Consider the following 17,037-nt stretch of genomic DNA (forward strand, 5'->3'; position numbering starts at 1 on the left):
GTACCATAATGTGGTATGATGGATAGCAATGTGCTTAAAGGCCTATTCAGCAATTTACTGCATGTACCATAATGTGGTATGATGGGTAGCAATGTGCTTAAAGGCCTATTCAGCAATTTACTGCATGTACCATAATGTGGTATGATGGGTAGCAATGTGCTTAAAGGCCTATTCAGCAATTTACAGCATGTACCATAATGTGGTATGATGGATATCAATGTGCTTAAAGGCCTATTCAGCAATTTACTGCATGTACCATAATGTGGTATGATGGATATCAATGTGCTTAAAGGCCTATTCAGCAATTTACAGTATGTACCATAATGTGGTATGATGGATATCAATGTGCTTAAAGGCCTATTCAGCAATTTACAGCATGTACCATAATGTGGTATGATGGATATCAATGTGCTTAAAGGCCTATTCAGCAATTTACAGCATGTACCATAATGTGGTACGATGGATATCAATGTGCTTAAAGGCCTATTCAGCAATTTACAGCATGTACCATAATGTGGTATGATGGATATCAATGTGCTTAAAGGCCTATTCAGCAATTTACAGCATGTACCATAATGTGGTATGATGGATATCAATGTGCTTAAAGGCCTATTCAGCAATTTACAGCATGTACCATAATGTGATATGATGGATATCAATGTGCTTAAAGGCCTATTCAGCAATTTACAGTATGTACCATAATGTGGTATGGTGGATATCAATGTGCTTAAAGGCCTATTCAGCAACTTACAGCATGTACCATAATGTGGTATGATGGATATCAATGTGCTTAAAGGCCTATTCAGCAATTTACTGCATGTACCATAATGTGGTATGATGGATATCAATGTGCTTAAAGGCCTATTCAGCAATTTACAGTATGTACCATAATGTGGTATGATGGATATCAATGTGCTTAAAGGCCTATTCAGCAATTTACAGCATGTACCATAATGTGGTATGATGGATATCAATGTGCTTAAAGGCCTATTCAGCAATTTACAGCATGTACCATAATGTGATATGATGGATATCAATGTGCTTAAAGGCCTATTCAGCAATTTACAGTATGTACCATAATGTGGTATGATGGATATCAATGTGCTTAAAGGCCTATTCAGCAATTTACAGCATGTACCATAATGTGGTATGATGGATATCAATGTGCTTAAAGGCCTATTCAGCAATTTACAGCATGTACCATAATGTGGTACGATGGATATCAATGTGCTTAAAGGCCTATTCAGCAATTTACAGCATGTACCATAATGTGGTATGATGGATATCAATGTGCTTAAAGGCCTATTCAGCAATTTACAGCATGTACCATAATGTGGTATGATGGATATCAATGTGCTTAAAGGCCTATTCAGCAATTTACAGCATGTACCATAATGTGATATGATGGATATCAATGTGCTTAAAGGCCTATTCAGCAATTTACAGTATGTACCATAATGTGGTATGATGGATATCAATGTGCTTAAAGGCCTATTCAGCAATTTACAGCATGTACCATAATGTGGTACGATGGATATCAATGTGCTTAAAGGCCTATTCAGCAATTTACAGCATGTACCATAATGTGGTACGATGGATATCAATGTGCTTAAAGGCCTATTCAGCAATTTACAGCATGTACCATAATGTGGTATGATGGATATCAATGTGCTTAAAGGCCTTCAGCAATTTACAGTATGTACCATAATGTGGTATGATGGATATCAATGTGCTTAAAGGCCTATTCAGCAATTTACAGCATGTACCATAATGTGGTATGATGGATATCAATGTGCTTAAAGGCCTATTCAGCAATTTACAGCATGTACCATAATGTGGTATGATGGATATCAATGTGCTTAAAGGCCTATTCAGCAATTTACAGCATGTACCATAATGTGGTATGATGGATATCAATGTGCTTAAAGGCCTATTCAGCAATTTACAGCATGTACCATAATGTGGTATGATGGATATCAATGTGCTTAAAGGCCTATTCAGCAATTTACAGCATGTACCATAATGTGGTATGATGGATATCAATGTGCTTAAAGGCCTATTCAGCAATTTACAGCATGTACCATAATGTGATATGATGGATATCAATGTGCTTAAAGGCCTATTCAGCAATTTACAGCATGTACCATAATGTGGTATGATGGATATCAATGTGCTTAAAGGCCTATTCAGCAATTTACAGCATGTACCATAATGTGATATGATGGATATCAATGTGCTTAAAGGCCTATTCAGCAATTTACAGCATGTACCATAATGTGGTATGATGGATATCAATGTGCTTAAAGGCCTATTCAGCAATTTACAGCATGTACCATAATGTGGTATGATGGATATCAATGTGCTTAAAGGCCTATTCAGCAATTTACAGCATGTACCATAATGTGGTATGATGGATATCAATGTGCTTAAAGGCCTATTCAGCAATTTACAGCATGTACCATAATGTGGTATGATGGATATCAATGTGCTTAAAGGCCTATTCAGCAATTTACTGCAATACACTGCACCATCAAACTACCAGCAATTAATAGGCCAACTTCATTTTAATTAATCATGAAGGTTTACAAAATATCCGGGCAAAATATTTGGATTAAAATAGCACAGCCAAAGGAGACAATAGACTTTTTCTAGCAGCTGATCAGATATCTTTGGAAAATAGTTCAGAAAGATGTCGCATGTGGTAAACAAAATACACCACAACTAATTACACACTGACAACAGCATGCTCGATGAGCAATTGAGCATGCATTATTCACACTAATAATGATATGAAATTGATTAATTGAGCCCATCTTTATTGGTCGAGCTATGAGTTTTAAAATATTGGACGAGATGTAGTCGAGTTCAATATTTTAAAACCCATAGCGAGACCAATAAATATTGGGCGTAAAGCATCCAATTTTATCATTATTATGTTTTGGATCCAATATTTTCACACACTTGGATTCATCAAAACATAATACTGCACCGTATTGCTCTGACTTGATGCAGCATAATGAATTTGGGGTCCTCTGTGTGGTAATTAGCCTTCAAATTCATGTTGCATATGATGGTGTGTTTTTTCATAAAAGAAATCATGAAAAGATCGTTTTTGATCACAATTCATCAAGAGGACCTTTAAGCATGTAACTTGAACACGTAAAGGTGTATTTGCATAACCTGTTTCTGCTGAAAGTGTCTCTAAATGAAATGTGCCGTCCTCAATCATACATAAAATGGGTGTTGCCATTAGAAAAGTTTATACATGCTTTATTCATTTGGAAGCTAACCAAATGAACACCACCCTCAAAAGTTGTAGATTATGATTACGGAGGGAGGTTCCTCACCACAATCGTGAAGCACCAACTATTGACAGTTTTAAAAATGCACTCAAAACTCACTTGTATTCTGAGCAATAATTTCAAATTTGGGTATTTTTTTATGCTTTTTTCATGTTTTTTGTAAGCGCTGTGCATCTGGATATGGCACTATATATGTGTGCTTAATGTACGGCAATGTGACAAGGGAGCCATTTTTGAGACCATTTGAGCGTGGTGCTCATCACAGTGCAAATGGTGACGGAGGCACTGATGGATACAGGTATTTGCATAGGGTACACAATGGAATTTTCTGCTGCCCTTTTTAAATGGCCGCAAAGATACCATCATATTGCGCAATGCAAGAAGGTGTCCGAGGTGGGATGAGCCTGAGAATTTGGAATTTTCTTTTCAAAATAAATATATTATTATTGTTATCACAAAAAGTGTCCGGATATCCAAAACAGAATCCCAACGGACACTTCTTTATCCATATGCAGGGGTGTGTGTGTGTGAGGGGTGATGTTTGCCAGGGATGTTTCACCCTTTGAAGTTGGGACATTTTACAAAATGAATCCGTGTTTGAAGCCATGTTGTGGACTTTTTTACTTTTGCGATGTAAATATTAAAGTTCAGTGCCTGGCGTGGTGCAGTTCCTTGTATTTGTTATTTTGTTACAGCAGTGTTTTTTAACACAAAAAAATTGAAGAACGGGCAGAGTTTGCCCCTGCCTGGATGCGCCGCAGGGCCGAGGGGAGAGTTGGAAATGTTTGTCAAAATGAAACTCCAATTAAAGCCATTTGCTGCATCATTTTTACACTTATTCATTATTATTCTTTAATAGACCTATTTTTCATGAAATTACAAGATAGACTTTCTTATTTTTCATATGCACCCAATCATTTGGTACTCTTAATATTTCCAGAGACCGTAGATAGATAGAGAACTTATTTAGTATGTGTACTGGCCAGATATAGGCTTATATCAGTAGAATACACTATTTGGGACCTGACTGAAGCAAAGAGTTGAACCATTGCCCCTGGTTCTGCCACCAATGCTGGGAGTTCAACTTTGAGGAACTTACAAAATCATACCATTATAGATAGAGGGTGTCCCAGTCCTAGTTAGAGGGTGCCCCAGTCCAAGTAGAGAAGCACATCATAGACTGATTAATTCAGATCGAAGTGTGCAGGAAACTGATCATTTTAATATTTGAGTTCAATCAATAGTGTGACAAGTGTGAATCAAAATTAATAACCCCTCTCTCAAGAATTCAAATAATCAGAGTATTTGAGATATTTATAAGACTTGTGGTACATAAGATTTGTACTTTTTGCTTCCATAACAATGCTGTGTGGAGCTTGTATTAATGTTATGGTGCAGACAGGTGCAGATGGTTTGTCAGTTGGTTGTGTGTTCGGTTAGGCTGGGCGCAGAAGTAAGATCAATAACCCTAACCCCACCGGGCTTTTTCACGACGGAAGGGAAAGAAGGAAGGAATAAAGAGAGAAAAGAAAGAAAGAAGTTGTTTGCTCTGGGTGGGATTCGAACCCGAGACCCCTCGCATGCCAAGCACTGGGTCGGCGACACCTTGCCACGGGTCTTGGGCTTCGCTGGCCAGCAAAACCGTGCCTATATATCACTTAGGGCAATTGCGTCATCACACCACGTGGGATGCGCGCACGAACAGCGCATATATCAAGTAGTATTTTGTAGTACTTGGTCCTGTTAGGGTTAATTGAGCCTATACTGGTTTCGATATTGGTAACCTAACCCCCACCGGGCTTTTTCGTGACAGGAAGGGAAAGAAGGAAGGAATAAAGAGAGAAAGAAAGAAAGAAGTTGTTTGCTCTGGGTGGGACTCGAATCCGAGACCCCTCACATGCCAAGCACTGGGTCGGCGACACCTTGCCACGGGTCTTGGGCTTCGCTGGCCAGCAAAACCGTGCCTATATATCACTTAGGGCAATTGCGTCATCACACCACGTGGGATGCGCGCGCATCTAACAGCGCATATATCAAGTAGTATTTTGTAGTACTTGGTCCTGTTAGGGTTAATTGAGCCTATACTGGTTTCGATATTGGTAACCTAACCCCCACCGGGCTTTTTCGTGACAGGAAGGGAAAGAAGGAAGGAATAAAGAGAGAAAAGAAAGAAAGAAGTTGTTTGCTCTGGGTAGGATTCGAACCCGAGACCCCTCGCATGCCAAGCACTGGGTCGGCGACAACTTGCCACGGGTCTTGGGCTTCGCTGGCCAGCGAAACCGTGCCTATATATCATTTAGGGCGATTGCGTCATCACACCACGTGGGATGCACGCACGAACAGCGCATATATCAAGTAGTATTTTGTAGTACTTGGTCCTGTTAGGGTTAATCCACTCTGCAGCCTACACACAATAACCAATTAACTTCATTATTATGTTTTGATGAATCCAAGTGTGTGGATATTGGATCTAAAACATAATAATGATCAAATTTATGCTTTACACCCAATATTAAAAGTTAAAGTATTTTTAAAATCATAGCTCAACCAATAAATTTGGATACAATCAATTTATGTAGGATGATACTGATAGAGTAAAATTTATGTCAACCAGTTCAATTTTGGCACATACCATAGAGCAGTACCTTTATGCACCTGTGTCTGTGTGCATAGCAGTGAGGATCACATGCTGAATGTTCTAAAAATATTATCAAAATAATGCAGGTCAAAACATTAAATTGGACACAAATGCATAGAATCGTCCAGATCCTGGTGTCGAGGCCAACACAAATTTTGCTGGAAGTTTCTCAGCCGCCTACCCAAAACGTTGATGACTGAGAGAGAAAGAGTCTATGACAGCATTCAAGCTTTGACTTACGTTTGGTGGCCAGAATGGTGGAAACTTAAAGTGAAAGATATCCTACTTAAAAGAACATTTTCTAGGGTGAAATTTTGTGTAGAAACTGAATCTGACATAAAAAATGCATAATTGTCAATTTTCCCCGTAGCACTGTACAGGCATATTTCTGCCCGAAGTCCCCAAATTTGAGCGAAAATTGGAGCCAAAAAATAAGTCCTTCAAAACAGGGCTAAACAAAAAACATGTTGCTCTAGAGGGAGGCATTCATTTTTGGTAAGGGCAACATGTCTTTTGTTTAGCTTCAAACCTCCCAGTTTTGAAGGACTTATTTTTTTTGCAAAATCCATGACTTTTTTCACGCCCTCAAAATCCTTAGGGGTGGGGGTAGCATTCTGACAGTTATTTTCTTTTCTGTAGATCTAGCTAACTTGTTTGTTATATCACCATTTAGCTATTGAAATACTGAGCATAAAAACACTTAAAGCATCCCTATAGCTCATACCATTGTGGAGATATGGCCTTTTCAAATAGAAAATGGTGCAAATATTGTATTTTTTTCTAAATCAATTGTCACCCGAACCCTCCAGTTTCTACCCCTGCTACAAAAATAAAGAAATATATGGATCCCATTGAATGCAAGTTTTAATATCGCTATTGTACCCTTGTTACACAATTAGCATAGAAAATTAGGCACAGGAATTCTGCAAGTCAAAATCGGACAAAAATTTATTTTTTTCTCGAAATCTATGAAAAATAGTGATTTTTAAGTGCCAAAATCTGAAACTAGATGATATTTTACCCTTGGAAACATATAAACATTCAAGAATTTTGGTTCTTTTCACCCCTAAATACTTTTTTCACACATTTGGCCACCAAACGTAAGCCAAAGCTTGAACGCTGTCCTATGGATGTTTGTTTGGTTTTTTGGGGTGATTTTTTTAGGGGGTGGTGGGATTTCACATTTTTTATACATTGCTAAGCATGTTTTGTTGCACCCACACTGTTGAGTATCAATGAGGCCCACCTATACCATCATCACCTTAAACACAAATCACACTGTCAATAACCTGCTTGTCCAAATTTGGCACTGTACTAATGATTGAAGTTAACTGTATTTATAAGTCAGACAACATTGATGACATAATGCCGACAAATATAGGAATGATGTAATGGAATTCAAATAGACTTTTAATTTTGTGGTATTGATACTTATCCAAATGTATATATCCTGGCAAGGCAGCTGAGTTTTGTTTGGCTCAATAATCCAGGGTGATACGGGACATGTAGTGGCAGTGTATCCCTAACTCCCTCACTAGTTTTTGCATAAGTAGAAAAATTCCATGCTGTTAGATCCCAAATGTTGTCATTTGATGTCACACCGATGCACACATAGTTTAGCGGACATGGTCACTGCGCATTGCAAGTCAGCGTGACGTCAAATGATGACATCTCGGGTCTAACCGCAGGGAATTATGGGATTTACCGGAAAGGTCAATTTGTCAATTATTCCCAGAATCCTTTGTGTTGTTGATAGCAGATTGTCGCTGCGCATGTTGAATTATCAATGTGAGCATCAACTATGGCATACTCTGGGTTCTTTTGAAAAGACTTTCAGGGATTACCAAAATGGCCTCAATTTGTTTGTTTGTTTGTTTGTTTGTTTGTTTACAGGCTATTAATAAACCAAAAAAGCTGGCAAACAATGATAAATTTTAAAAAAGAACTCAAACTAACTTTCAAAACAACTGATTTGATATAAACATTTCTGATTCAAGTAGGGGTGTAAATTAACCTATTGGAGTTTCAAAACAAGTCAACAATGAGGGGAAATGATGGACCCTTATAAAACAATTTTAAATTATTTAAGAAACGTGCACACAGAAAAGTTCACATTTTTACCGGACTGTCATCACTCTAATAGTTGTAAAATGTTAGTGAATGGAGATTCAATATGCATTGAATTTACCATAGGATATGAATGCCACCATTCATTACAATTTTAAACCTATTTTAAAGTAAGAACAGTCCTGGTTTTCATGTTTAAACGGTTAGTGATTTTGCTAAACAGCTAGTGCATTTGCGGTCGGTTAAACGTGAAACGTGTAAACATTGGCACCCCCAGATTCAAAACATTTTTTACTGAAAATCCCGAAGAAGTAAAATAAATAGAAGAAATAAAATAAGATCTTGCTACAGGAAACAGACATTTTTAGACCAATAATGACAATAATAACAATAGAAAAGTATGGCAAATGTCACTCAACTTAATAAGTCTACTTCTGGTCATTTCAACACACACCCCTATCCGTCACAAATAAAAACAAATATAGGAATAAATACAGTGAGGCATTGACAGTTTTAGGGGTGTTAGTGCAGTAAGATTTTTTGTTGTTGTTTTCCTCTTTTCTTTTTGTGTAAAGTGCTATGTTCATATTCCTTGAATTTGTAATAGCGCTATATAAGTGCTGGTATTATTATTATTATTATTATTATTATAAGAAGGCCCAATGGGCTATTCCATTTAAAATCCACACTACCCCTGTGGAAGATTTAGGTAAAGTCTTCACAGAGGGAGTATAAGTTTCAAATAGCATAGACAATTGGGTAACTTCCATTTGAAATACTCACTCCAGTTGTGGAAGATATAGGTAAAGCTATAATACAGGAGGAGTATGGATTTCAAAATGATTAACCCTGACCAATTACATTTCAAAAACATACTCCCCCTGTGGAAGATATTTCCAAAATCTTCCACAGGGGTAGTGTGGATTTCAATTGGAATAGCCCAATAGCTACTAGATATCATATTTTTAGATGTGTACAATACAGAGGTGTAAGTCTTCCGGAAATTCCCGAATTCGGAAATGTGGCCAAAATAAAAAAATTCGAAATGTAAAAAAAAAAAATTCGGGATTGGATGATGATAATTCAGTCATAAAAGAGCAAACAAAAAATTTTTTGAGGGGGGTGATACCCTGAAGCCTATTCCCCGGACAAGCCCCGTGCACTTCCGGCAATTTGGCGAGGTGGCTCGCATGTTTTTCAGGGAGTGGATCGTTACCTCGCTTACACCTCTGACAATAATAGAATGCAGAAATTGTCGAAAGTCGTCTTCTTCTTCTTTTGGTTAAGTCGGTAAATTAGGTGCACTATGTGCATATCACACCAACTGAAATGACCTGGTGACTCGCATGAAGATTTAGTGACTTGAGAAATGCTTTGTTGCGTTGACTTTGAAGGCTTCCACTGTCTTAGAGTTAATCACATAAGCTGGCATTTGTTCCATTCAGCTAGGAGTTCTTGAACAAAGTCTATAGGACAGCTATTGCAGATAGGGGCTAATCCCTCTTGTAATCTTGTGCTAAGTTCAAACACCACCATAATCCCTCATTTTAATCCATATTTGTTATTTATTAAAGTTATTACACATTTATAATTAGTTATGACCTTTTGAATCTACATTTATAAGAACAATTAAATATAGTTAGGATGACCTTGTTAAAATTTTATGTAATGTGTTATATTCAAACTAGATACAGCGATTGTACAGAGTCAGGGGTTTGAACCTATAGACGATTGATGTTAAAGTCTTTGACGTCATTTTTTGTCAAAATTATTTGTGCCGAAAAATACTTTCCAGTGTTGTTATATTGTGGTGTTAGTCCATTATAGGTGTGTTTAGAGGGTAGCCTACTTTTGAATCATGTTTGAATGTAACTTACAAGTGAGCCAGCAATTAAATTACCCTACAAGCGAGTGTGTGTCCACACGGGACTTACTTGTATTGTAAGCCAACTCACTTGTAAGAGTGACCTTCACTGGTAAATTATGCCATGAATATACACAATCACAATAGGATTGGATCATCAAGGTCATGCTTACAAGCAAGTTAACATGCAAGTCTTGTTCACACTGGCCTTACATTCGAATGTTGCTCGCTACATGTAAGATATCTTACATGTAAAATCATCACTTGTAACTTGCATTTGGCTACATGCGAGTGCGTTTAGACGGGCACTACATACACGTTTACATTTGAATGTAGTTAGTTACAAGCGACTTTACAAGCGATCGTCTGAACAAGCCTTATGTTAGGAAAATATTTCTGCTGAAGACTCCAGGCTGACATTAGCTAAATAAGCTATATATTCGCCATTTTTATTTGACAGACGGCTTGACCTTTTGAGGTCATTTAGTGGACTTTCTTACCAGTCGTTTTGGTATCTTAGCAACAGTTCCCCCTTTTGAGCAGTGAACTTGTATGTGGTGCGAAATATCGTTTTTGTGGCAGTCCTCATTTTTTTCTGATTGTTATGGTCTAGTGATGTAATGAAATGGCGCACTATTCTGAATCCACGCTGGCTTCCCTTGTATCATAAAACATAGAAGTTGGGCTAATAACTAATGTATAATACGGATTATGCAGTTCCTTATTAATGTTAAAATGCATACAAAATTGTAAGGTATTCTTGAACTCATTCAAGCTTAGTGAATCCAAATTGGCGCAGAGATTAAAAGGAAGTCGATTCCATGAAGTGGCAGCTCTATAATTTCCACCTTGGAAAAACCAATTTGTTATGAGATTGACTTCGAGTGTTCTTAAAATGCATAGAGGAGGTGAAGGTAAATTGAGATGACAAATAATGTGGAGCAATGTTCTTTAGATATTTAAAAACTAAGATAAGTAACTGATTCTCCCATCTACTATCAAGTTAAACTCAGCCCAGGTCTTTCATCATTTTGTCCACTGGTGTTCTTATGTCTGCAGAAAGTAAAATACGGGCAAGTCTATTCTGCAGAATCTGAAGCTCATTTTTGTGGCAAGCACTAAAATTTTTTTAACTCATCTAACAGGAAGATACTTTTTCACTCTACAAATAACACCAATATGTTTTGATACATTAGAAGAAAAATAATTAACATGCTCATCCCAAGAAAGATATGGATCAAATGTAACTCCTAAATACTTATACTTATCAACTCTTTCAATGCTCTTTAGGCATTGTTGGCGCAGGTGTCTCCCATGATGATGAGCTGATTTAGGCAAAAACCTCAAATTATATAACTTGGGCAATTGTTTTTATAAGGTGACAATATGGAAAATGTACTTCATGAATCCTTGGTTTAGCCACAAATGGGAAGTTGGAAAATGTTACACAATACCTAATAAGACATCAATTATGTATCTTTCCTGCCCATTATTCTGTAAATTGAAAAAATGTGCCTGACTCGCCTAGGGTAGCTTATAATTGTAGTAATATTGTAAGCATCTTATTTTCATACTAAGATTTATTTCACGTAAGTAAAGTTGTCTCATTTTTAAAAGCATTAAACGTTCACTTGGGTAACAAGTGTCAAATGCCAATTACAATTACGAAAAAATAAATTTGTGGCAATAAAGTTTTGTAAATATGACGCATGATTCAAACGTTGTGAAATTTAACATTCACAAAATTATATCATTTCGCGGTAATGAATTTGGGCTGTACAATTAGCAGTCTTCCTACTTTGAAATCTTGAAATATACATATAAAAAAACTATTACTCTAGTTGAGATTAGGTAGCTCTAAATATAGCGTGACAATGGGCCGGAGACTTGATAGAATGCATCCTGTAACAGCTAACAACGTCATAATATGCAGTCTGCTCGTTAGTTAACTCAGTGGTGCAGTACTACTATTCAAAGTTGAAGTATTATGAACATGCCGCCGGCCGCCAAAGCGTTGGTCAATATCTCATGACTCGAGGTGGCAAAGGATGTCCTCCTGGCTAGCTGTACTGGTCAAGCTCGCATGACTTTTTGTAGTTGTCAACGTTGGACTAGGTTAATACATACCTAGTTGTAAAGGATTATATTAAAGGATTTATGCTTATTGGTTGGTAGTCGAGAAACACACACTATTTTTTGGATGTTTGTCACATAATGAAGAGATTTTTTAAGAAACATGTGGTGAGTTATGTAGTAGTAATTGTCTGTAAAATTAGTTATGAGTCTTGTTAAGCTTACTTTAATGGGACAGCATGGTGCTACCTCATTTCCTTCTGATACTGTGAGTACTTAGTAGTGCAAGTTAAGGTTAGTAGACTTGTGTATGAACCAATGAAGGAATTATTTGTCATCTTCTAAGTACACAACAAAGTAGATTCAGTGACCGCATTTGTACTGGCCATTTAGGATTTGAACCAGGGGCCTTCGGTTTTATTATTATAATGCTCTGCAAAATGGGAAGTGTTGAGCCAGATAGGTAATAACAGATCATATAACACAAAGGGCTTACAGTTGAATAATTTTCTACATCTGATCTGATATGTACAGAGATGTTTGCAATCCATGTTGTGTGTATTTTCAACCATTTGCTATAAATGGATTGGGTCATTTTTTCAAGTGTTTCTCAATTTTGTCAGAAGATAGCCTAATTTTGTCTCACTGTAGCTAAAATTGTCCAAATTTACCAAAACAGTTGTGTTAAATTTTGACTCTTGGTATATCGACATGTCCAATTTTCTTGGAAAATGAGATGGGTCCATATCAGATTCTCAGTGACATCTCCAATACCCCTGGTTGTGTGCTATCATGAAGTTGCAATCCACTTATGTAATATAGCTATAAACTGCTGTTCCTCTAACATGCCACCATTTTCTTCTGTTTTATTTTTTACAGTTTGGAGATATGGGCAACCAAAATGGTGCGGTCCCTGATGGGAGAGACCCACACCACCGTGGCGGTGGTGGTGGTGGTGGAGGTGGCCATGGTCAACATGGTGGCCATGGTCAGCATGGTAGTCAAGGTGGACATCACAATATGGGTAGTCCACATCATGGCGGTGGAGGCGGAGGGGCAGCACATGCTGCTGATAAGGCACAACGAAGAGCTACGAGCAGTGGTGTACCCAGTCGTAGCCGTGGTAAAGCACATCGCAATGCAAATAGCACAGTCAATCCAGCAACATCCCATGCTGCTGCACAAGTGCAGTCGGCAGCAAACATCGGTAATACCGACGTTGATCATGGTATGGCTAATAAGTCCCCTGCAAATGCTAGTAACGAATTTGTGGATTTTATATATGATTATGCAACAAAAATGAAGAGGGTAAAGACCCACCAGCACCTCCCCTAAGAAACTCTACCAAGATAAAAGCGACAGGCACACACCGGACGTGCGGAACGACGACAACAACAAGGCCGGGGAGCAGGCTAGAGCGCACACACATGGACATGCGCAAAGGAAACAAAAACATGCTGCCCAAAAAGCCAACCATAAAAGCCAACTTGTAACGGATTATATGGATGCTGGTTCAGGCTTAACGAGTGCACTAACAGTGCCCAATCTGGCTATGGGAAATGACTCAGATCACCATTCCGATGACTCCCTTAGTCAGAAGGTCGCAGAACTTAAGAATGCAGGAAGAGAACGTGCCCGGGCACACTCTCATGGTCATAGAAAGCACAAAGCTGGAGAATCAAAACAAAAGCAAAACAAAATTAATGATGCTAACTCCAAATACGGTGTTGGTAGCACGACGGCCCAATCAGTGCCTGAGATTGCCGCCGCTATTGCGGCTGAAAATGGACATGGAATATATACGCCGCCACATAGAGAAGAAGAAGAAGAAAGCCATTATGATACCCCAAAACGGCAACATCAGCCCCCTGATGTTCCTGATATGCCGTATGAAGCTGTACATGTGCAAGAAATTAACGAGCCCATCCCAGATAACATGCCTGAACTTATTGCGGAAGTGAAGAAATTAAGAAACAGTAATGCTAAGCTAAGAAGGGAGCTTATTGATGCAAAGAAGGCAGTAGAAAAGGACGCCAGAAAGTAAGAGATTGTCTCATGTTATGTCCCTTTCTCATTTGTACCTTGTTGTGTCTGGCAGGAAATGTACCATTCCAGTTGAAATCCATACACCTCCAACAGAAGACACAGCCTTAATCTTCCACATGGGGAGTATGGACATCAAATGGAATCACCCATCCAGGTAACTCAATTTACAATACATACTCCCTGTGTGAACGATTAATGTCAAGTCTTCCATAGGGGTGTATGGATTTCAACTAGAATATCCCAAGAAGTTTGGCTTCAGAAATAAGGTGATGTATAATATTGAATGTATTAGTTTCCATTATAGAGTGGTTCTATTTTGGAAAAATCATGTTCCAACCAGCAAGTTCACGTAAAAGTTGGCAAGCAGCTTATTTTTGTTAATTTGGGTATATGCTAAACTCGAATCTGTTGTCTGCCAAGCAGTATTTTGAGACTGTGACCCTAAAAACCCCACATGACCCCATAGGATCGAATAGGGCGCAAAAATTATTTTGATTCCATTAACACTTCCAAATATTTCAAAGTATGCGTCTGGCTCCACGGATCCCAGAAATGTAATGTTTGTGCGTGTACGACATATAGTTGAGAAGTAATGGGGCTCAAAAGGTCTAAGGTTGATTTGCTTGTTGTGTATGGGTCAAAAGTCAAAGTTGTTTCAATTTTCATAGAAGTTGCGGCAAATTGCTCGCCTAGCTTAGAGGTTTCAGAAAAAGAATAGTTTGCAATATTTGTGATGTCTAGTTAGCATGTTACACAGCAAAGAGATAAAAGATATGTAGGATTCTGTAGGATTCATCTGTATTTGTATTTATCTATCATCTATCTTCTGACTTTCACATCGCAGATAGAAAAAACTGTTCTTTATCTGAATTCCTTGAACGTGAGGAACAAACAGCCTGCATTATTTTTTTTTTCGAAAATAGGAGCAACATTGATTTTTCACCCTATACAATATTATGCAAATTGACCTTGGATCTGCTGAGCCTCACAATTAAGTAACTATATGCCCTATGCGCAAGTGATCCTTAGGCCCAGATGAATGATTTGACATGCTTTTTAGTGAATTTGGAGCATGTTTAATTTTTGCCCCTGTATGATCATGTAAGAGTTTTGGGATCTTTTTTAATGTCACAGGGTTCAAATACAGCTTGGCAGACAAAATTTTTAATTCAGCATACCCGAAATAATTGGGTTGTCAGCTTTTACACAAACTTGCCGCTTGATGCTTAAATAAGCACCAAAATAGAATCAGTCTACTAGAAATCCAGCCAGCTAGAAACAGACCCATGGATAAGAGATGAAAGGTAAGTTTAACCAGTGTTTCTTGCAGTGTTTCTTGCAGTGTTTCTTGCAGTGTTTCTTGCTCTTTGTTGTATCCAAATATAACATCATACAGTCTCAGGTTTATTTACCAAAAGTCATACAAATCAAAACATATGATTTTATAATAATAATAATAAAGAAACATTTATGAAGAGCTTAAAACATAAGTCGCTAAGCGCTTTACAAAGCATGCCCTAATTACAAAATTATACAACAAATTACAAGTACAACAAATATGATATACCGGTAGCGATTTACAAAGCATATATAGGCCCTTAATACAAAATTACATATCAAAATAACATAAACTACAGGAAGCATCAAACATGATTATAGTGATTTACAAAGCATACAAAATTACATATCAAATAACATCAAAACTACAGCAAGCATGATAAGCACACCAAAACTATATAAAGCAGGTTATAGCAATATTAAAAACAGGCAATCAATATCATCATAAAATCAATGTACATGAACGTATGCAACAGAGTTAAAAAGAAAACCACCGGGGTTTTCGATAAAAAGCAGGAGAAACATCCGTGGGCCCGTCACACGCAGTACCCGGTTTCCACATTGCACGCTAATATTAAAAATGACAATGCGATAAAGAAGTAAGGGGAGAGGTTGCTAGTACTTCACCCTTTATGGATACACAGATCCAAAATTATAAAAACAAATGGCATTACAATCAAGGGTTGACCAAAACAGAGCAATAATACACAAGAAAATGTTTAATTGTCAAAAATAATACCTTTAACCAAGATCTTTATATTTTATATTGATCTGGAAATGGGTTCAAACTGGTACTAACATGCCCACCTGTAGCATTCAGTAATTCTTCCAGTAGGCCTTAAATATTGAGGGAAAATCTCAGGAGCTGCCTTATGGATGTAATAATTTTAACATAAATTGTAACTCAATATAAGCTATTTTTATGACCTTCCGTCACTGTTTGGTCCTATAGAAAAGTGTGTCATTATTAACTAGAGCATTATTGTAATATTATAACTTGCACCATGCGCTTACAGCTTGCTACTGCCAACAGATAGGAATTGTATACCATGTCCCCCTGAAATGTCACCTGAATTTGGACCATAATGTCAGAATCCCCACTGTGTCATTGATCACTTCAAAATGTCCACAGATTTGGTGTACCAATTGATTTGTTCCATCGCTTTAAGGCCCATTCAGTGATTTGCTCATCCGGACGATCGTAAAAATCATCAAAATTCAGATTTTGGTACCTTTGTCATTGTCATAGACCTGTGCTAACATAGCCTGCGACTGGTTCAGTCGAAAGCCGTGTATTTAAGACAAAATAAGACATTTTACACGAATCTGTAATTTAGATACTGACAGTATCTAAATTAGCTACATGTATTTGAATGGGGCTTCAACTTCGTCAGTACTGCTGTTTTCTTCGTTTTTTGTTTTTTTTGTCATTTCAAAAATACCAAATGACAATTTTAATGACTTATCCTTCACTTTTAAGCAATTTATAAACAATTTTAATTTTTTACACTTTCGCTGGGATCACTGAATGGGTCTTTAAGTAGGGCAGTTTGTTTTTACATTATTTCTATAATACATGTAACAAATGTCATCAAACCAGTCATCCATTATAGCCTAGGCAAATGTGCACTCATATTGGTGACTTCAAAATGGCCAGTATATAATATCAAATTGATTAATTCAAATTTCAAATAATTCATCGAGTGGCC

The 17,037-nt window shown here is 37.5% G+C and overlaps 1 protein-coding gene across 1 annotated transcript in view; it reads left to right on the plus strand.

Annotated features, from left to right (window-relative positions):
* Positions 1–12,964: 12,964 nt before the first annotated feature.
* The window catches only part of LOC140136450 (uncharacterized), a 29,169-nt gene continuing 25,096 nt past the window's right edge, over positions 12,965–17,037 (plus strand). The window contains exons 1-2 of the mRNA XM_072158173.1: positions 12,965–13,134; positions 13,259–13,984. Coding sequence (XP_072014274.1) covers positions 12,965–13,134; positions 13,259–13,984 — 896 coding nt within the window. The remainder of the gene's footprint in view (positions 13,135–13,258; positions 13,985–17,037) is intronic.

The sequence above is a fragment of the Amphiura filiformis genome, chromosome 16, assembly GCF_039555335.1.
Source record: "Amphiura filiformis chromosome 16, Afil_fr2py, whole genome shotgun sequence".
Classification (NCBI taxonomy): domain Eukaryota; kingdom Metazoa; phylum Echinodermata; class Ophiuroidea; order Amphilepidida; family Amphiuridae; genus Amphiura; species Amphiura filiformis.